General features: G+C 40.0%; 1 protein-coding gene across 1 annotated transcript in view; it reads left to right on the top strand.

Annotated features, from left to right (window-relative positions):
• Nucleotides 1-4,691: 4,691 nt before the first annotated feature.
• Nucleotides 4,692-23,077, top strand: part of IKZF3 (IKAROS family zinc finger 3) — a 37,471-nt gene continuing 19,085 nt past the window's right edge. The window contains exons 1-2 of the mRNA XM_067540925.1: nucleotides 4,692-4,976; nucleotides 22,376-22,636. Of these exons, the coding sequence (XP_067397026.1) occupies nucleotides 4,925-4,976; nucleotides 22,376-22,636 (313 nt within the window). The 5' untranslated portion in view covers nucleotides 4,692-4,924. The remainder of the gene's footprint in view (nucleotides 4,977-22,375; nucleotides 22,637-23,077) is intronic.

Below are 23,077 nucleotides of genomic sequence, written 5' to 3'. Positions count from 1 at the left end.
AATAGCAGGGATAATTGTCTTTAGGAATTGAAAATACAACACAATACAAATGGTAATCTGTGAATCAGGTATTTGCAATGAAATGCTGACTCCATTGAAGTCAATTGGAAAACTCCTATGGGGCCAAGATTTCATCCTTGATATGTTGAATTACTATTGCACTGGAAAATGTAAGACTAATAAAGAAGGCAAAATCCTGCCCTTAACTGGAGAAGGCAGACAGAGAAAAAGAAAACATAACAGTGCCAGAAGCACGCTTGCAATTTTGCTGGTGAGAGCTGTGTGGATAATAGAAAGATATTATTCACTGTATATTTTAATTGAAAAAAATCATGAGTCATTGAATACATGATTAATTAAAAATGTTCAAAAGTTATTCAACCACCTTTGTATGCTGGTCAAATAACAGAATAAAATGTTCATCATAACATTCCTTGAGTAAGTTTTCTGATGAATATTATTTGACCTGCTCTAATGCTAGCATGAAGAGTGAGTCTCACTACCTGATACACTTAACTTTCTGTTTTATAAATTAACATTGTGAACTAAATGCAACATACACTTTAGTCAGCTGCACCCTTTCCATGAACCCTAGCCAGCAGTCCATGGCCCCATGAAGTTTAGGAGGACTAGCGGGTATGAAAGTGAGCCCCCGTTGTTGTGCTTTACTGAGAGTTAAACAGAGGTATTATCTGATTGCTTTCATGGAGGACAGAGGCTTCCTATGTCCATTTCTCCTTCTAGCACACCTGCATGGTACAAGGAAGGACTTGGCTCAAAATATTTTACTGAGAAGGGAGTTCTGAGGATAAACACAAAGAAAACATAAGGACTTGAAGGAAGGTTCTTTATAGAAGACTAAAGTCTGATGAAAACCAGGTGCAGATGAATGGACATGGCGGCCTGAAAGTTATGCAAAGATTGTGGTATTAGTGAATGGGAAAAACATGATACATAATGTCATTATTTAATTTATTTAATTAATTTATTTATAGTGCAGTATTTCCCAGAGGCCCCAGTCATGACCGGTATCCTACTGTGCAAAGCACTATACAAATACACATAAAGGGACAGTCCCTGTACTGAGAACTTAAGGGCTAGTCTACCCACAGTTTTTGTACCACTGTGCATAGTTGTTTAGAAACCGATATAGTTAAAGTAGTACTAGTGTGAATGCAATTATACCTTTATAAAGATGCTTATATTGGTATAGCTTAGTGAATTAAAGTGGTCTATCTTATTGAATAATAGCAGTATAGTTTATTGAAAACAATATACAGGTGCTTATATTGGTATAACTTATTGAATAAGGTATACCTTTTTGTGATATAAATGTGCTCACACTAAGGAGTTGTATTGCTTTACACTGAAAATGTTACTGGAGAACACATTCATAATCAGAGAATTAGCTATTTTTTTCTTTTATTATTAATTGTACTCATTGCCAATGGAGAGTGTTTGAGGAGTTTGCATTGTTAGAAAGAAATACTAGCCCTCTTATATTCTTGATTTAAAAAAAAACAGGGATAGTGCTCCTAAAAAACTAGAGACAATTTCTAAAAAGGGCAAAGAAAGCCACAGGAAGGGCATACATATCAGTGGACAGACATTCGCTCAGAGAGTGTCTTGAGATAGATGAGAGGTGGATTTTGCATTTGGAATTCTTATTTAGTTTAATGATGGGTCAAATCACATGATGCCAGATGATGATTCCTTTTTGAGAACACTTCAAGACATGCTTATGATCTCAAGCTATTCTAAAAAGCTTTTAGAACAGGATGTACTGCATAATTTGCCTAAAGATCAACCTATTTTAGATAACATATAAAGTTACTTTTGTCTCCTGATAAATTCACCTATTTTTGGCCCAAATGTAATTTTCTAAGGATCTGTTGTCAAAAATGCAGAAGACATGCAGAGCTGTACCTCTGCTGCCTCCTTGCTGATCTCCTGTCCCCCTGGCTGCATCAGGGAAATTGCATGTATCCTGTAGCCCTGTGTGCTCCAACTGGGTCTCTAGACAGTGGCTCCCTTCTGCAGTCAGGGGGATGGGAAAAAAGTGCTCCCCTCCCTCTGGCTCCAGCTGGGACCCCAGTGCCTAGGGACTCAGGCAGAACGATTTGCTCTCTGCTGGAGCCAGGGGAGGGGAGTGCTGACCCAGCGCCTGTGGGCCCAGGAGGAGCACTTTGTTGTGCTCCCTGCAACAGCAAGGGAGAGGGAAGCGCTAATCTCCCGTCCCCTTGGCTGTAGCAAGGAGCCTGCACCAGTTTTGTAGCCCCATGGCAACATGCTCCACCTGAGTCCTTAGGTGGTAGCTTCCTGCTGCAGCCAGCAGGAGGGGAGCGGCTGGCCACTTTGAAAGACCCCGCAAGCCAATTTTGGCTCCCAGGCCACAGGTTGGGAACCACTGCAATAGATCCAACATTGTTAGCAACTTTATCAGGCACGTACAAGGCATTTTTTTTAATTTTTATTGTGCAGAACATATCAGCAAGGTCACACTCAAATAATTTTTTAGGATAACCTCATATAATGCCAGTCATCTTTACTTTTTAGTTACCAAGGCTTTACATTTTGATGTTAGACAGACCACAAAAATGTTCCATAAACAGTGGTGGTAAAGATAGATAATTATGGGGTAAATGTCAGTAGTGGTTAACACCTCACTGCCACAGTATGTGTATTTCTGTTATGTAACTGTCAGGAATGAGTTTTATGTGCTCTGGGTCTCTTGTTTCATTATGTATAAAGATATTCAAGCCTTTTGATAGGCAAAGTAATGGAAAAAATAGATGAAGAGAAGAGAAAGAAAGGAACAGAGCTATGGCACTACTAAAAAGGGGAATATTATTATCAACCACATTTGTAAGTTGTCATGACAGTACAGGCATCTAGAAAGTACAAGTACATTGATCTACACAGGCCAGGGTTTTCAAAAATCAATAACTGCCAAGGCTACTAAATCCACATTTAGACACCTAATTAAGTTATTTTCAGAGGTTCTGAGAAACAGCAGCTCCCATTGACTTCAAAGAGATCTATTGAATGCTCAACACTTTAGAAAATCTTGACACATAGGTTCCTAAGTCTGTATTTAAGAACATATGTATCTTAAGTATCAAGTTTTTTTAAATCTCTTCCACAGCATCCCTGAGAGAATTCAGAAACAAAGTTAATTTTGTGTCCCTATTTAAACATATTTGATGTAGCAAAATTAATAAGGGCTATTTCCCTTTTTGTTAATAAGGGAATTTAGGAGCATCTAGTTCTCTGCTCCACAGACATCCACCCCCCTCTCTCCCTCATACATAACTACTACCACTAGGCTGTATTCACAAAGTGCAAGATAAGGTCTTAAATGGCAAACATACATGATTTGATTCTGTAATACTGAGAAGAATTCTGTTTGCTGGTTTTGGACACCTAATACCAGTCAAGCTGTAGAAAAAGAATGGGTACAAATTAATTATATTGTACATATTCCACTTGATAAAAATAGTTAAAGAGTACTAATGTGTCAGTTTTGCTGTTAGGTTTATTCACAATATATTATAGGCTTATTGCTTTTTAGAGCAGATATAACAAAAATATTAGCAATTTAGGTTGCTGTTAGTATTTACTTTGTCTGTGTCTTTTTCCAGATACACAGTCAGGTATGGACCTAAGTAATTCTCAGGAACAGTCAGTGGCTACAGGTACTGTATCCTCAAGCTCTCTCTCACCCTCCTCTTTAGAATCTTGGTTAATTTTAACGGAAAAAAAATTGCACAGTCTGTTCAGATTAACAGTGTACTAGATCAGTATTTCTCAACCTTTTGGATACCAAGGACTGGCTTTCTGCTGTTTGCTGCCTTCCTAAACCGTGTCAGGGAGATCTCAGGGACCAGTGCCGGTCCATGGACTGCTGGTTGAGAAACACTGTACTAGTTGACAGTAAAAATCTGAAGATAGACATTACAGGAAAGAAAATTAGACTCTGGAGTTGAAGAAAATGTGAAGACGGTCTATACAATAGTAGAAAATGATGTGATAGAAGAGAAATAAAAAAAATGTATGATAGAGAATTATCATTGCTCATTAGAGATGAAGCTGGAGGTTTTGGTATCTGGCTAAGTAATTGTTGGGACTTTTTCTTCCTGGGAGGCAATTTGGAATTGTGGGATAAACACATTAATTGCTTTTTCTGCCAAAATGATCATCAGTGAAGTAGTTAACAATATTCATATTTAAGGATGTGATTTTTCAAAAGTACTTAAGTGATTTAGGTGCACAAATCCCATTGATGTCAATGGGACTATTCACATGGTTAAAGTTAAGTATGTGTTTAAGCACTTTGCTAGATGGTGACCAGAGTGCTCAGCACCTTGCAGGATTGAGCCCCAAATGAACAAAGTACTTTTTGTGATCTTATCTAATCTTTTTTTAAAGTGCTTGTTTATCTGCTAATTCATAAAATTAATTAATTAGCAAGGGTCTCCCAGTCATTAGGGCACATTAGCAGGATCCTACAGCATATTACGTAAAACTATTTACAGTTTATACCTGTTGTAACCTGACTCAGAACTGCTCCAGAATATTTAAGTCTGAACAATAGATTAATAAATACTCCTTTTAGGTGTTTACTTTATGGCATTGACGATAGTTGCTCTTTTAGCAGGGTGTTTGGTTTTGGGGATCCATTCCCAGTTGCCAGTGATTCAGTGTATGACCATAAGCAAATAATTTAAGCTATGTTGCCCATCCATAAAATGGGTACAGATATGAGGGTTGTGAAAATTATTTAAATTTTGCAAAATGCCTGGAGATAATCACATGGAAGGTGCTATGGAAGGGTAAATTATCATCATTTAACATTTTCCTTTCTTCAGAAGGACAGGAAGTTTTGAAAGACTGTAATACAAACAAATTCCAGGAGGCGGAAAACATGGATAGTAGGGAAGATATGAAAGAGCACAGTCCACCTCATGAAGAAACAGGTAAACATGGGTTGCATGATGAAAATGAATAGTTAAAGATCTTCTTATTCGACTGATTGTGTTGCATATGTGCCTAGAAGTTTTAATCAGGATCATGCTCCAGTGGGCAAGGTGCTATACAAACATAGAAATATGAGTTTGAGTTCTGAATATTAACAGATATTCCCCATGTGATATGGAGAAAGTACTACTATTTCTCATCAACCAATTCCATGTACATAGGTAATTTATACAGGACCCATGAAACATACATTGTCAGGTTCGTTCTCAGATAAATGCTGTACACTTTAATCCTGGTTTTATTAATGGAGTCAGATTCATTTTATTATTTATCAAGCTCTGATAAATAAATGCTCAGTGCTGTACAAACTCTCAAGGAAAAATGGTCCCTGCTCCAAAGAACTTATAATGCATTACTTACAGAGACAAAACAGATCATATACACACTGTAAGTAATAATTTCAGGTTACTACAACTGTAGAAGAAGGGAGCATTATGTAAATGTGGGTGCAGTTTTGTTGGGAGCTATGATAGAATTTTAGATAATGAGAGGTAGGATAAATAGGGTAATCTGATATTTGGGTAATATATGCAAGCAGGGCACTGTGCATCCATAACAAAAGTGGCTTAGTGATAGCTCAGAATATTTTGACCGATTTCAGCTGCATTTTCTACAGAAAGGATAGATAGAACTACTGGCTCAAGGGTGCCCTGTAGAATCTTAAATGCTGCGCAAAGTAATCCTTTCCCTGTAACTGCTCAGTGAGGGGGGAAAAAAACTGGTCAACTCCAGGTTTTTATTGACAATTAATTCAAACAAACAATTTCTATATATTTCTCAAGGAAGATACAAGTATAAGCACAAATATTACAGCCATGTGCACCTATTTTAATTAAAAATATATCCCATGTACATTTATGTCTATTTACTTCTTTCTGTCTATAAACTGGTATGGCCTCTTTTCTGAAGTATCTAAACACCTAATAGGCAAAAAGATAAAAGATGTAGTCCTTGGACTCCTGGCACTCTGTCATGGTGTTGCCTTTGGGACTGCAAAATTTGAGAGAGAGGGGTACTTGAAATAGATCTCTTTATCTAAACACTCATAAAGTGAAATCACAGCATAAACAAACATTCCAGCTACTCTGAGTAGAGCATGTTCATTTATGCCAGTTCTCAACCACAGACATTGAAAAATACTGCTTGGCAGAGGATGTGGTAATATATACTGAGGAAAAGGCATGTGGCGTTCTACCAGTTTCATATTGCCTCTCAAATACAGCCTGTCCATAAAACTGCACTATTATCAAGACAAATCATGTCTGTGGCTTCAGGTGACAGTTTTCTGAATCAGGATTTACTTAAATCATGCCATTTTAAAAAATTGTCTCTGAATTGGTCACCTAAATTAATAAAGTTAGACATTATCTGGTTTTTTTATAACTTGGAAGTAACAGTTTTACTTTGATGTCAAATGCACTTTCACATTTTAAACCTTTGAGTAATTAAAAATAAAACTGTTTTAATAAAATACAAAACAATACATAAAGTAAATTTAGTGCTAAACTGGTGAATGAGGCCAGAATGACCATGTTGGAGACAGAAGTCCTCTATTTATCCACAAACCAGGTACAGCATGGGCTGTGGGAGTAGAAACTGCTTCCATACCACATCCTGCCAAAGTGCTCAGTTCTGCCAAAGTATGAGCTGCTTAGGCTTTGGCCACACTTGCAATTTATATCTGTATAACTACGTCAGTCAGGGGTGTGAAAAAAAGCATACCCCTGACCAATGTAGCTATGCTGATATAACCTCCAGAGTAGATGCAGCTATGCCAATGGAAGAGTGCTTCCACTGATGTAGCTAACATTGTTTGGGGAGGTGGTAGGAAACCCTTCTGTTAATGTATGCAGTGTTTACACAAACGGGCTATGCCAGCATAGCTATGCAGACATAGCTGTGCCAGTATAGTCTTCGTAGGGTAGGCATATCCTTAGAGGTTGAGGGCCGTATTTTCAAAGATATTTAGGCACCTATAGATGCCTAATAGGATTTTTCAAAAGTTTAAGCAAGTTAGTTGCCTATCTTCCTTTGAAATCAATAGGTCTTAAATGACAAAACTACTTAAGTGATTTTGAAAATCCCACTGGGCACCTATCTGCATCTTTAGGACTGTACATACCTTTGAAAAATCTGGCCTGAACCTACAATGTATCATCTATCTACTGTCATGGCTTCAGTCAGGATATTAGTAGTTACTTGGCTGCCTCCTTCCAGCTCCTTCATGACATTTTCTCAGGTACTCCACTAATCTGCAGTAGTATGGAGAGGAAAAAAGGTATATCCAAATGATATAATTTTATGTGCAGAGAAGAAAATATTTATATTGACCCTGCTTTTGTACATATATGTTATTTTATATTGTAGCTGACCTGCTGCAAGCCTCTTTTATGCAATAACATGTAATCTTGAAAACAAAGATTCTGTGAATTTTACACATCAAAGATACTGTTATTAATATCAAAATATCGATTCATCCTTCAGTAAACACCCTCACTATTAGAAAATCCATCCTTCATAAAATGATCCAGAGTATAAACCCACACCACCACAAATATCCACTCTGTGAAGATCCTCAACGTAGAAACAGAGAGACTTTGAAAAATAGGAGAAGGATGTTTTTAATACATAAAAAGACACATCGTAACATAAAATGACATTTACTACAGAAGAACATAACAATGGTCAGACTGGGTCGGACCAGTGGTCCATCTAGCCCAGAGTCCTGTCTTCCGCTAGAGGCCAGTGCCAGATCCGTTAGAGGGAATGAACAGAACGAGTGATATATCTCCTGTCGTCGAGCTCCAGTTTCTAGCAGTCAGAGGTTTAGGGATACCCACAGCATAGGGTTGTGTCTCTGACCATCTTGGCTAATAGACATTAATTGATCTATACTCCATGAACTTACCTAATTCTCTTTTGAGCCCAGCTATACTTTTGGTCTTCACAATATCCCCTGGCAACAAGTTCCACAGGTTGACTATGTGTTGTGTGAAGAAGTACTTCCTTAAGTTTGTTTTAAACCTGCTGCCTGTTTAATTTAATTGAGTGACTTCTGGTTCTTGTGTTTGCTTCACATACAATTCTGTATCATCAGTCTGATAGAGTATGCACAGAGTAGTTCTGATTTGTGCAGCATGCTGAATGTAGGCTATGTTTACAGTCTCAGGTGCAATTGCTTGTGTGACTGCCTGTGCATGGACTGATACCAGTCCAACTGCCTTGGCACTCCATTGTTCATTAAAAAGACTTCACTTTTGTTTTCACATATGCTACACAAAATGCATTGGGTATGATAATTGGTACATTAGTCACTGAACAGTCATTAAAGGTCAGACATCTTCATTTTATTTCCAATTAACTGAATGCACATTCCATCACCATGTTGCACCTGCTGGATTTATTCCTGGATGTGTATCTTTTTGGATTTGTTGTAACTAGGAAAAGATTTATTACCCATTTTTGCCATGGGTATGCAGAGTCCTCCAGAATCACAGTGGTAACATGTCAATGTTATTTAGTGGGAAGACAGTTCCCCTTTGACTGCTCTTGACAAGTCCACTGTTTTTGAAACTTCTGGCATTATGCACTTTGCCTGCCCACCGTATGTACACATTCATGAACATCCCTTGATGATCCACTAAGGCTTTCATCACCCCTGCAGCTTTGAAGATTAAAAATAAATGTTTGAATGTAAAGAGTTTTTTTTTTAAATGGATTCAGTTACGGTGAAGCAAATGCTACCCCTGCACCCATTCCCTTGTGGGTGGAGGAGGTCCAAGAGCAGCAAAGCTGACACAGTTCCACTCTTCTGGGTGGGGAAGCCATGGAGGAGCTGTATAGGGGAACTCCACATCCTGTGCAAACCCCAGAATCCTATTCCACAACGTCATGGAACTTGATTTACAAAAGAATGAGGGAAGGAGGCTGGGGCTCTGTCATGTTCTAGGCCCAGGAAAGTTCAGCAGCAGAAAAGATGGTGCCACCATTATGATTTTGGAAATGAAAGTGGGGAGTGCAGGCTCAAGCTAAACGGGCTCTTTCCATCATCAACACTCCTATGGGCCAAACTAAGCTTTGATGGCATCTGTGCAACCAGGTTTGGCCATTTTCTGGCCCCAGCTGTGGCCTTTGTATTTTTTTGATCATACACCCTGTAACACATTCTGTATTGCCCTGCAAGCTTCCACCACATACCCTCCTTTGACTTCCCATCATCAAAATGGTCCCCAAGTGACCAGAGTAGACAATTTTCACAATGCAGTTCCAACTCTCTTCCACACTAAAGCAGAGCTCTTATCCTTCTGCTTATCTGGTGCTTCACTATCACGCTTAACTCACCATACACCTACCAAAGAGCCTCCTTTCCTATCCTGATGTCCTACACCTATGACTGCTCATGCCAGGTTTTGAAAATAACTCAGTTCTACCAGCCTATGGTCATTGTCCATGCCCAAGTGATGGGCTCCATCTGGTGAGTGGCATGCAGCCATCTACTCGGGTGGTGATCAGGCATTTGATAGTTAAGTGTTTTTTCCATTAAAAATTAACAACAATTTTCCTTCATTACTGCTGTAACCCAGCTTTTTCCCTGTTATGTGATTAAATCAACCATAACAATGAGTTCTGTAGCGCTTGTTCCCTTATTAATCTTGCATTATCAGTGGAGGTGACCTTTTATATAGAGTCATTGTAGCAGTTTGCACCTGGCCCCCTTGCTGCCCAGGCCCTCAGCCTCACAAACCACTTCCAGACGACGGCTTCTTGCTCCACCAATGTGCTTTATTTACAACAGGCTGCCCACCACCTTATATATAGCCAGTTCTTATCAGTCATAGGGGTCTTACAGATTCAGCCTTTAGTCAAAAGAATGTCCATCCTTCCCTTGCCATAGCTTCTCCCTCTCTGGCTACTTGCTCCTTCCTTCCTTCCAGCATCTGCTTCCTGGGAGCTTTTATAGCCCTCCCATGTTCTACAGCTGTTCCTAATTCCTTCCTTCCAAGCCAGCTTGCTCCCATCTGCCCTTAAATAGGTCTAATAAGCAGGGGCTAGCCCATTTTTGCCGGTAGGACCCTGCTACACATCTCCCTGCTTATGAACTGTCAGGTTTAATCTTGCCCATCCCCTTCTCTCTCCACTGGTGGGGTCCAGGCGGGGAATCTCCTCCACTGGCATGGGCTGAATCCTGGCATTACTTCTGTGGGGTTCCGACACCCTCCATCTACAGAGGGTACACTCTGTGTGGGGCGGACGCCCCCAGAACTCCACTTCAGCCCACAGATCGTCACACTAGTCATAGCCAGGGGATGGCCCCCCCTCCCTACTTCCCTCAGCCATTGGCAGACCTTTGGGATCCATCTCTACTTTCCTCAGGAATGCTAGGACCACCAGTACTGTGGGCATCTCACATTAACCTGGGCCACCCCTCTCAGAAGTCACCCCAGACATGGTCCTCCTATCCCGGCTCCCTGCCCCAAGGGGCTGGGACTGACCATTCCCCCTTTTTTCTTCCCCCTTAGTCCTGTCTCAACTCTGTTGTCTAGGACTCTCTGGCTTTTCCTGTTGCTCTGCTGGGCCGTAGGGTTCAGTGTCCACCCTGTTGCCCTCTTCCTTCTCTGGGCCCTGAGGTCACCCTCCCTCTGGTCTGGGCTATGGGGGGTCAGAGCCCCCACCACTACCAGGGTTTCTTAGCTCCGGGGGTCCCATCCCTTCCTCCTGGAGACTCCTGGCATTGCGCCGTTCTTTTCTGGGCCCCTGCCCCCTTTTCCCCTTTCTGGTCAGGAAGTAGTCCCAGTAGGTGCCCAGCACTACAGCATATGCCAATCCCTCGATTACCCTGACTCGCTTCCAAATTCCAATCAAACCTGCCCAGTACTTCCAGGGGCATTTGGGCCACCACACAGTACCTCCTATCCCCATAAATACATTGTAGGGTCATCCGCTCCCCGGGGTTCACCCATTGGGGCTTTAGCAGCCACCTCTGCACGAGTGAGGTAGCGGAGGCTGTATCTACCAGCCCCCTCCAGGTCTTCCTCCCCCCTTTCAGGGGAATGGCAGCCAACCTCAACCCCTTTTCCTGTTCCGCCACATGAGTCCAGCCGCAAAACTCAGCAAAGCCACAGTACATCTGGGGGCAGTCACTCTTTCTATGCCCCAACTGTCCGCATTGCCAGCAAGAGACCTGGCCCGGCCTGCTGGTCGCTCCTGGAGGCTCCTCGCATTTCTTCTCCAGCCCCTTTCCAGTTGTGGGGTCCCTGGGTTTCCTTCCCCCATCCTCTCCCTTGTGGGACTAGCCCTGTCTCTGAGAGAAGTCCGCCTCAACATACTCCTCAGTCAGTTTCATGAGGGCACTACTGTGCTTGGCGGATGCTGCTGGACCCACACTTGCAGGCTGTGTAGAAATTGCTCTAAGACTAGCTTGTCCATTATTTCCTCCATTGTGTGGGAGTCTGGTCTCAGTCAGCGGGTACCCCAGTTCATGAGCCTAGGCCACACACTCCCAGTCCAACGGGCCACTCTAAACCTCTAGCAGTGTTTCTCTGCTGAGAGTCCTATCCCATCAAGGATGGCTGCCCTTACAGCCTTTTAGTCTCACGCCTGCGCTTAGGGCCATGTAAGTTGCCTGGGCTTTTTGAGTGAGGTATCGGGCCAGCTGTAGCTACAGCTGGCCCACATTGCTTTCTCCCAATCAGGGCCCATGGCCACTGGCTGAAAAGTTCCAAGGAAGGCCTCCGGGTCATTGGACAGGCCCATCTTGCATAGTCACAAACCTGGGGGCCAACTGCCTTCTCCTACTGCAGAACTCCCCACTCACTGTAGGAGCTATTGCTCCCTGATGAACTCCTGCAAGGTCTTCTGCTGCTCGGCCTGCCCCACTAGTAAGGCCTGCTTCTCTGCCTGGCGGGCCTGCTGGAAGCCCCGTATTGCCTGCTGCATCCATTCTTGCTGCTTTATCAGCCGTTGTAGGGTGTCATTCATCCCTGAGCCACCAACCTCCATTGCTGGCTTCTGGGTCCCGGACAAGCCCCCACATGTAGTGGTTTGCACCTGGCCCCCTTGCTACCCAGGCCCTTAGCCCACACAAACCACTTCCAGACAATGGCTTCTTGCTCCACCACTGTGCTTAATTTACAATGGGTTGCCCACCACCATCTATATAGCCAGTTCTACCAGTCACAGGGATCTTACAGATTCAGCTGTCCCTTGCTGTAGTTTTTCCCTCTCTGACTACTTACCCCTTCCTTCCTTCCAGCATCTGCTTCCTGGGAGCTTTTATAGTCCTCCCAGGTTCTACAGCTGTTCCTAATTCCTTCCAGGCCAGCATACTCAGCTGGCTCCCATCTACTCTTTATTAGGACTCAGTAGCAGGGGCTAGCCCAGCTTTGCTGATAGCACCCTGATACAGTCATGGAGACATAGTTTCAGGGTTTGTGAGAGGTGAGGGCCACTGAAATCTGTATGTTGTCCAACTCTGAACTGTTTTGGTAGAAGTCTTGAGCTAACTTTGCAGATAGTAAGACTGGGAATCCTCAAGGAGATGTTACAGAAAATGAATAATGGCAATAAATTATGATATGTCAAAATATCTCATCAAAGCTAATATTCTTGCAAAATATCTATCAAAGCTAATATTCATTTCTGTCTCACTCTTCACTGTTGTCAATGGAAAACAGGAAGAATCACCCAGAAACATTGCAAATCAATTGTAAGAAAATCCCTGGTTGTTGCTAGTAATTTCAAATTCATACATTCCCTTGGCCTCACAAACACACTGGGTGATATGATGGTCCCTCTGCCTGCATGCCGCATGCTCAAAACATGAAAAGGAAAGTTTATGCACAGTGGATGAAATTCAGCCTTTCACACACACAGCCCAAGTAAATGAGCACTGAATATTGTGCATGCAGTTAGACAGAGGACTATAGAAATATATTAATAAAAATCTTGGTGAAGAACAAAAAAACCTTGCTGCCCCCAGGGAATTGAAGTTGTATGCTGTGGTGCACATGGTGTATGCCTGCCTGCAGCTATGAAAAACCTTGTTCCCATGGTGCTTCCTGTAACTAGTCAGAAAAGAGACAAGCAATGAGGCAAATATTGGGGGAAGGATTTAGACTTCCCCTTCCTTTTTATATTCCCCACCATGATGGCCTTGAGTAGCACATGTGCTTAACTGAAGAGTCTTTAATTTAAAAATTAAATTAAAAATATTTTTTTTTCCATGGGAGACACAGGTCAAGCGCAAGTATTATAATTAAAGTCTCAATTCCCTCATTGGTTGAGGTAGACAACTTTTTCAGTGTTATGAATGTTAGCTAGCTTTCATGGTTGTGAAATAAAAAGAAATAGAAGCCACATTTGTGGTTTATGGATGCTAATTGCTGCTGCATTTAGGTGTGTGAAAGGGGGCGGTTAAAAGGCTGGAGTGAGACAGGAGAGGCTGACAAACTCTCGCTTAGGCGCTTACTGAGGTTCCAGTGGTGCTGTTTAGCACACGCACTTATCTGCTTGAAAAGGAAGTGCCGTTTTTTATCAGAATATTACATCTCCCAAGCCTAGATCAAGCCCTGCTGCTCATGGGACTCAGGGGTTATCTCACAACATCAGCAGTATTTTGCTGCAGAAGTTCACTTAACAGGGGATTTCTGTAAGTGTTAAAATGAGGCAAGGAGTCTGTACTACTTAATTGTGTCAAGTCTCTGTGCTTTGATAGCCTGTGTATGAACTGAAAGTCACATCTCCCTAATGTTATCAACAAAAGATTCACTTTACTTTGTTTTAATTCTGTAGTACTGTACTGTCAACAAAAAGAAATATTGCCAAACATGTTTAGTGACATCAACAAGAATTAGTCAGTTTCATTACAACTTGTTTATGAATGACCTATAGTTGCAGATTGTGTTATACTGGACACTTATAACAGGGCCCAATGTAATTAGGAATTAGAGGTATGAAAACTCAATAATCTTGATGGTTTAGCTAGAAATGTGCAGCCGGTTTAATCCTTAGTCAGTTTCCTTAGTCGGTTTAATCCATTAGCCTTAGGAAAAGGGACTACATTTCTTTTGACGTATGTGACTATATATATCATATCTGGTCAGAGAAGGCTAGGCAAGGAGGAAAAAAGGATGCATTCTGTTATTCAGTAGATTCTAAAAATTTTTTCCCAGTAACATTTTTAATTCTGGAGGTAAATATATTTTATATTCACTTTTCTCTTTTTACACTGTATGTATCCCATAGATCCATACAAAACAACTGCAAAGTTAAAACAGGAACTATTTATTCTTTTTGTAGTGAAATGAAATCTAGACCAGGGGACCTAATTTTCCTATGCAGGATACAATGCATGAGGGGTGAAGATCAGAGAATGGCCCAGGAAGTCAGATGATACTTCACATTAGACAAGAATCAGTTTACAGAAACATGGGCTAGTAGAGGATATCAAGTAATATAACTCATTCTTTATCCCCAGACTTGCCCATTCATGTGGCAAAAAAGGGATGAGTTTAATAATGCTGGAGTCACTGGAAAGATGCTGGAATGCAGAAGTTAACCCATAGGGGTCAATGCTAGATTAAAGTCCAAAAATAATTCATGAATTATATTATTGCAGCAAAGTAACTGGAGAGGAAGCCTTTGTGATCGAAATATCTAGCTTCAAAACCTGGATTATCCAGAACTATAAATTCAAATCCTGGCTTGGTTGACCTCAGATTTCACTCTTCCAAGATAGCTAAATTGATTTTCATGTAATTTAATCTGTTTGGGTCTTTTGGGTAAGACCTTAAAAACCAAGGTCCTGTTTTCTCTGCATGTGCATTAAATTTCCACTGGTACTTTTCATAAGAGTAGGAGTTTGCTTTGCTTTCTTTGGACAAAATTTTCTATTCCCTCCACACGATGGTGTACTGGCTGCCAAACTTCACACAAGTGATTCCTCGTCCTGTATATTGTGCATAGATTTGAAAACATTTTGGAATTAAAGTTGCTGTTTAAATGTCAGCTACTATTATTAGGTGTATTGGAATAAAGGACATTTGAAAATATATTTGAGAGTGATTAACAAGATTGTTCTTTAAATATTTCAGTTTTTGAAATACATTTTTAAAACTAGATGACCAAAGAAAGTCAAGCCTGATTGATCACATTAGTAATATGTTTAAACACTAACGAATGAGATTATCAGAATTTAACATGTAACCTCTTTCAGTCTGACTGTTATGTCCAGATGTTTTCTGATTCAACTGTCTTACTGAAGTGTGATTTAACGGTTGTGACTGTATCTGGCTGTCTGGACTTTAGGAATTGTAGTTTTAGAAGATATTTTCTATGAGTGATGTTATCTAAATAGTAACAGAAGAAAACTCCCAGAGTTTAATCTTTTTTCTTTTTTTTAAGAAAGGGAAATTTAAAAGGATACTAAAGTTCAGAAAATCAATGCCAGAAAATCTTGTGTATTAAGCAACATTGATATAGACCAGGATTTGAGTGGGAGAGCTCAAGGGAAAATTCAGGCACTGCAGGTGATGCTCTAAGAAGTATTCTTTCTGAATCAAGTCCCCAAATGATGGTAGGGGGTGTTACACTAATGCAGATGGCAACTTTGTTTGACATAAAAAAAAGACAAGGAAATGGCCACTTACAGTAATTAAAAATTCCATGAGTGGCAGTGTTAACCCTGATGTTCTAGTCAAATTCCATCTGGGGTAATTACATTCCGCTTCCCTAATTCCCGCTGCAACTTTAGTTGGATATATTATTTTCTACTTCCTTCCCTGAACTATTGTGAAGCATTGATGTGTGCTATAGTTGCCATCTTTCAGGCCAGAGTTGATAGCATTTAACTTTGGACAACGTAATTCCTATATAGATAGTTCAATCAGTAGCGTTTTGTAAAGTGGTTTGGGATCTTTCTGAATGAAAGCACTATAAAAATGTAAGACCATTATTACAGGGCAGAAAATTGATAATACACAGAAGCTAACAGACAGTACTCGCTGGGCATAGGGTTCTTCATGAAATGATGGGTCTCCATAGGGGAAAAAATCAGTATTTTAGTCTGATTAAAAGGCTCTAAGAAGCTGAGGCTTAGCTTTAACTTTGAATTTTCTGGCTCACTTGAGCTTACAGCATAATTCTTATCATGTTTTATTTTGTTGTAATTAATTATATTTTAAGATACATTAGGTTCTATTTTGATGGTAGGAGGACAGTTATTAAAGGGAAATTGTTATAGCTAGAAGTTAAACATCCAAATGCTGGGAAGATTATGCCTTATTTTTCTGTTTTTCGAAGTGCTGTATTTCAGTTTGATTTGCTTCTATTTTTGTCCGAGTCTGAATAAAAATAAAGAGACTAATTAGCATAGAACATACATTCCACATAGAGGAATTATGAAAGTTTCTCTCCTATTTTTAGAAGTGAAATTTCCACCAGGTGCACACTACACTGGTTCATGTAGATATCACCCGTGAAAGGTGCTGTATACAGTATATACGTTAAATGGATGTTTATTTCTTTATCACTGTAAAATGTAGATGCTGAACTATAGTACTAAGATTAAAGACGCTAGTTGCAACAGACAAAAATAATATGACTGTAATCAAGGACAGTAGGGCCAGATACTAACTGAAGTCAATGAAGCTTTGCTGATTTACATCAGATAAAGATCTGACCCATAGATCAAATAACTATTTTGATAAGACAGAACCTCAGGCACACTGGCTCAATGCTTGGAACACCTGTGGAGAGTGAAGCAAAGGTGGCTTTCTGCTGTTCCGCCCAGTCCCTGGTGCAGTATAGCACAGCCCCAACCTGCAGATGAGCACATTGGCTTGTAATGAGGCTGTAAGACCTACCGGGATTGCCAGAGTACAGTGAGTTCCAGCCATGGCTATTGTATCCCCAGGGTCGAAGGGGACATGGCCGGATACACTGCTGGGGAATCTTGAGTTTTGAAATTAAATGGACAATCAGTAAGGTGGAGAAATAGAGAAAGATTGTTCCAGACCATGTCAGAGATGCAGTGGAGAAGGAGTGGCTCAGTGGACTGGTATTAGGAAGTGGAGCCTTTTACTTCTACTTGCCAGTGAATCCAGACCAGATTAGTAGAGATCATCTGATGGCTGTTCAGTGGACTAAGTGAAATGATTTGAGAATATCATTTCTGTTCTTAGTGGACAAATGCTCTTCTCACAAAAAGTCACCACAATCATCATTAATTGGCCTTATCACCATTTTCAGCAGAAAAGCCAAGGTCTGACTGGGCCAGTTGACCCCTACTGGCACATTGACATAATGGTGTGAAGGAAAGTTCCTCTGCAACTGTCTGTGTCGTCCCAGTCCTGTGGGTAAGGCCAGGCATAACTGTGTCAGTCGGGGTATGATGAGGTGTGATTTGTGACTGACATAGCTGTGTCAGCGAAATCCCTGAGATGCAGTTATACCAGTACTGGTAAAATCTGCGTCCACACTAGGCGCACAGGAGCGCTTTACCAGTATAGTATATTTATACTGGGAAAGTGCTTCTGCTGTAGACCTGACCTAAATCTCAGGCTGCCTGCCTGGCACCTTTCACCAGTACTAAATACATTGAACAATATTTTTGTAATCTTTATTTCAATTTGTAATAAACATGTAATATAAGGCTTTTTTGAATCTTAAGAAAACATAGGAAGGAAAGAAGTAGTTTATCTAAGGTTTTGTAATTGGATGAACTGCGTGCATCTTCTCAAGTATTTAGTTATGGATTTTTCTTTGTTTATCCTATCAATTGACATTATTAAAAATGGTTGCCATATTATATAATTACAGTATGTATGCTTTGTGTTATGTTCATTGCATAGTGATTGCTGCGTTTTTCATAGACATTCAGGATTGTGAATTCTCTTTAATTTGTAAAATCTTATGACTTCTTTTGTGATATACAGTTGTGCTACTCTTTGCCAGCATAGGCTAGGAAAATCTCACTTTCTGTGAGATGGCAAAGATTAGTATTAATACCTCACAATTCTCTCTTGTACTCCTGATTTTAGGAACAGTTTGTGGTGACATTTGCATACTGTATGTAACAATTCATCAGTTAATATCTGTCAGTACAGGTAGTCACAAAACATTCTAATCCTTCAACATACATATACGTGATGTTTATGTGTATAGACTTCCTTTTTGTTCTTTAGTGCTCCAAGCTTCTAAATCCTATGAACAGCTGTCAAAATCTGGTAAACTATTCAGATGCTTTTATTATTTGTTTAATTGGTTAGTTAGGAAATGGCATACAAGAAAAGCTTTTTCTTTTCTTTTCTTTTTTTTTAAGTCTGGATGAACATCTGTAGCATTAGGGGCTCATTATCTCTGAATTGGCATAGCAAATCACTAGCATCATTAAAATGCCACATTAAGATGATTAAGTTTCTTTGTTAGCCATTTGACTTTTTGCATGTGCTGAGGATTTCATGATTATGACCCCACTCCTTGTGCAATACTTGAGCAACATCACCCTGTTGTGCTGTTGCCTTTAATGGGTTCTGATTCTTAATCTTTCTGTCTTCTGTAACATCAGTAACAAACTTTGCTCAGTAAGTGCACAAAACTTACATTCTTTTCCCTGTGTTTGATGTCAAGGAATTGGATTAAGCATGGTAATTGAAGGCTGTTTCCCCTGAGAATTCCTCTTAGAGAGTATAACCAAGACAACACACTTGTTTTTCTTAATTATTTGCTGTTATTGACTTTTTTATTATTATTCTTGTATTTTATAGAGCATATATATGCAGAGTTGCTGTGGTGACTCAGTCTGATGTTGCCACCACAGCTTTATATTTTGGATCTTTTCCAGAACCCATTGTTTTTACAGTGTTTCAGGTGAACCAAAAAAATTACTCTGGAGTATGTCTTTCATCTCATAATCATCACCTCAGGAAATGAAACCATGTGCATCAGCCTTAACGCATCAAACCAGCCTTTGTTGTGTAAAATCTACCAGATCCTTTCTGCTGTGTATATTGTCTTCAGGAGGGGCCCCAAGAAGGTAGTTACCCAGGCCAGGACAGATTCATTAATTTTTCTATATCAACTTCTTCACTTTCCTAAACACACAAGGGGCAATAATTCTTATATGTACCTCAATGAGCCCTTTGAAAATATCCTTGTCTTTCCTCACTTTAATTCTCCTCCCCCATTCTGTGCATTCTTCTCCTTTTGACTGACGAGGACCAGATTGGACATTCTCCAGAACCGTCAAAATCTCTCTTTAAGTAACATGAAGCATCCCCACCCAGTTACCAGTGTTATGATTCCATACTGCTCCCTATGCCTGGCAGCCTGCAAAGCAAAAAGTCCAGGGCTAGAAATTGAATTTGTCTCCTGCATGGCAATGCAGACATCAACTACCACTTGATTAATTACTGACCCACTTTTACTAGGTATTTCTTTTCCTTGGGAAAATGGCACAAATATTGCCACTTGTTGTCTTCTCCTATCACAAAAACACTGACAGACCTTGGTGGTACTATTTTCTTCTTAACTATGGCCAACATTTTATGCTGCGGAAGGTCATATTTCTATTCCAACATTCACTCAAAATGAAATAATTCTTCCCTAATAGGTTCTGCGTTCTGCTATCTTTTAGTTGTCAGTAGCTGCAGTTTTCCGTTGAGGTTCTTTTAACGCCTACATGCAAACTGAAAAGCACTCAAGCTTTGGTGGGATATCACCCACAGCTGAAGTGTAGTGATGATTTGGAGGGGGAGGGCCTTGATCAGAACTCAGGTGCATCCTTCTCATTTATCATAAGAAAACAAAAACATTGCAAACAGACAGTGTGCAATAAGGAAAAAGCAAAACACAGTTATTTTCCTACAGGGAAACCATGGAATATAGCCCAAACTATACCAGTCTGCAACATCTGTCCCATGTGAAAATCAGGGATAAAGCACATGCATATTATATACACGAACATTGGCATATTTCTCTAAAGAGTAAAAAGATGTGCGCCATGAACTTGTGGTGGGAAACAGAAAGGATAAAACTGTAGAGAAGTCTTCTACATGAGAGGTTAAGAGCAGTCTTGCTCCAGTAAGCAGCTGCCTTTAATACAGATGACAGGTAAGACATTGATTAGTAAGTAGAAATTTAAACTATTTCTGAAGGTACCTGGAAGGTGCAGCTGCAATGTGCACTTTCTTTTAACACACTGTGAAAGACCTGATTAATTATTTTGTAAGGATTGCCCTCTTCTATTAAAAGATAAGTCCGTGTGGAAAAGAGTTTTGTTTAACATTCCCCCCAACAACTAGCAGTAGGTATTGTGCAAAGTTATAGAACTAGAGGCTACACTACACTAACTTTTGCTTGAGCCCTGCCTGCTCTGGAAAATCTTCCACTGGGGGATATAGGGGTGAGCAGAAATAGCTTCAAGCAGGAAAAGCTCTGTCAATGTGATTTCAAAGGATCTGCACTGGCCAGGAGGCAAATAGAGAGGCTGGGCTAGTCCTGAGCCAGATAAGGAGAAATAACATACTTGTGTAGATAAACCTCTGCCTTTGGTGGACCATCCTCCTGAGACATGTCTGGGTCCATAGGTGATCTGGGGGCTCTGGGGGCCAACCTGCCTTCTGATGGGAGGAAAGGGGAAAGAAACCAACTTCCTGCTGACAGTATTGTCTAGAAGAAAAACCGAGGGAGACCTCCTGGAATTTTCCTCACCACTAGGACCCTCATACTCACCTGCTCCCCCCACCCACTGTTAGCTAGAAGTAAGGCCACAGGCAGAAAATTATGTATTATATATTAAAATTATATTCTTAGGCAGAAACATACTTGGTGCCCATATAAATGCCTAAGCTCATTGCAAGTATTTAGGACATAGGAGTATTTTTCTTCCTTACTTTAGCTGAGAAGTTTGACTTTATGAAAGGGTTTATTACTTGGTTTTTATTTTTTAACTTTTTTTTTATGCTGTCACCTCATTTTCATTAGCACCAATTGTTTTTTCTCTTCATCTGATTTCTTTATCAGATGCAGAGATAATGCAGTTTTGGTAGTCCATGTTCTATACATTGGAGAAAGGTCAAGCACCTTGCTTAGCAGGAAGGCCATATTTAACTTTAACCCTCAGTTCTGGAAAGGAGCAGGTGGCCACGAGTGCAACACTTTCAAACAGGAAATTACATATTTTATCTCTAAGAGAATGGCCAGTCTCCTCATATTTTTACTCCTGGAGCATCATTTCCTGAGTCAGAGGCTATTATTTGCAAATGGCTTACTACTTGCACCGCTCTCCCATCTTGCCACTAGAGCTATTTTCTAACTGAAACCTAAGAAGTTGTATTCATTAGCCATCCAGAAAAAATAGATGCATCTGACAAAGTGAGTTTCTGCCCACAAAAGCTTATGTCCAAATAAATTTGTTAGTCTTTAAGGTGCCACAGAACTCTCATTGTTTTGCTGAAAACAGACTAACACAGCTACCCCACTAGAACCAGAAAAAATGGAAACTCAAGGGACCAGGAGCCTATTCAGGGATATTGAGGAGAAGGAGGCCCAGTATGGCCTAGCAATAGGACAGGATGCTGAAATTCAGAGATACTTGAGTTCTTTGCCAGACACGTGCTATGTGACTGTGGGCAAATATCTTTGGGAGGAATTTGACCACTAGGCTATGCCTAGTTTTACTCACCAATACAATGAGCCCTCATGAAAATTAATGGATACTTCTAAAAGCTTTTGAGATCCTTGGATAAAAGTTGCTATTTGAAGTGAAAATTAGTGAAAATCGTGATGAGGATTGTTGAGAACAATTAAATTACAAGGACCTTTCCTCCACTGCAATATAGGAACAGCAGAACTGTATAGTGGATCACACCTGTGGTCCATCTAGTCAAGTGGAAAGAACCAAATGCTTCAGAAGAAAGTGCAAGAATCCCCTGCATTCTTTGCATCAATGATTTCTCAAGGCAATAATTTCTATACTCTAATTATGTATTATGTGACCAAATATTTCCTTTTATATACTGTATAGTATATATAACATAATAATAATATGATATATAGTGTATTATATATTTATATAGCATAGAAGCAAAATATCCCCAAAATATAATTAATATATGTATAATTTTTGTAATGGTTATTTCTTTAAGATTATCACTATAAATGCAAGATCCATGAGGACTGATATCTTAACTGTATTTTCTTATTTTTGTGAATTTACATCAAACATGTATATTTGAAATATAATTCTATATTAAATTAGCTGATATGGATTTGTTTTAGAGACACATTATAGCTTCCAACAGAATAATTTTTCATTTTGTGTTTTATTTTTCATCTGCAGATGACTTGGTTAAAGTGAAAGGTGAATACAATGAAAGAGAAGAGAGTGCTTTGAATTTAGAGCCTATGGAAAATACAGAAGAGTCTGAAATACCTTACAGCTATCCAAGAGAATATAATGAATATGAGAGCATTAAACTAGAGAGACATTCTGGTTCATATGATAACATCAGGCCATCTAGTGGAAAGATGAACTGCGATGTCTGTGGATTAGCCTGCATCAGCCTTAATGTCTTGATGGTTCACAAGCGTAGCCATACTGGTAAATATCACTATATTATCCTTACAAGAGCTACATTTTTATAACATATGATTTGAGTGTGATCTAGTGATTAAAATAGGGTAGCAGGAATGACAGTTCTTCAGTTCTGTTTCTGAATCTGCACATATGACCTTGGGAAAGTCACAATCTTTCTGTGCCTCACTTTACCCATCTGCATAATGAGTGCAATAATATTTACATATCTTATCAGGGTTGAATGTTTGTAAAAGCATGTTTGTGAAGTGTTTTGAGAATTTGGGATGAAAGGCACTAGCATTTTGTCATGTACTTTTTAATTCTTGGTTTTTGACTGAATAAGCTGTTTTGCTTGCTGCTGCATCTTGCTTGTGTGTCATGCTTCTCTTTGTACCATGCCTTAGCACAAAATCAACTATCATATTAGGTACAGACTGAGAAGAGTCTTTTTTCTGAAAATTTTGA

This window comes from Emydura macquarii, unplaced genomic scaffold (genome assembly GCF_026122565.2).
Source record: "Emydura macquarii macquarii isolate MOO-44397 ecotype Brisbane River unplaced genomic scaffold, CSIRO-AGI_Emac_v2 contig_629, whole genome shotgun sequence".
NCBI classification, from domain to species: Eukaryota; Metazoa; Chordata; order Testudines; family Chelidae; genus Emydura; species Emydura macquarii.
The sequence above is the reverse complement of the archived record's forward strand: the minus strand, read 5'-3'. Positions and strand labels throughout refer to the sequence as shown.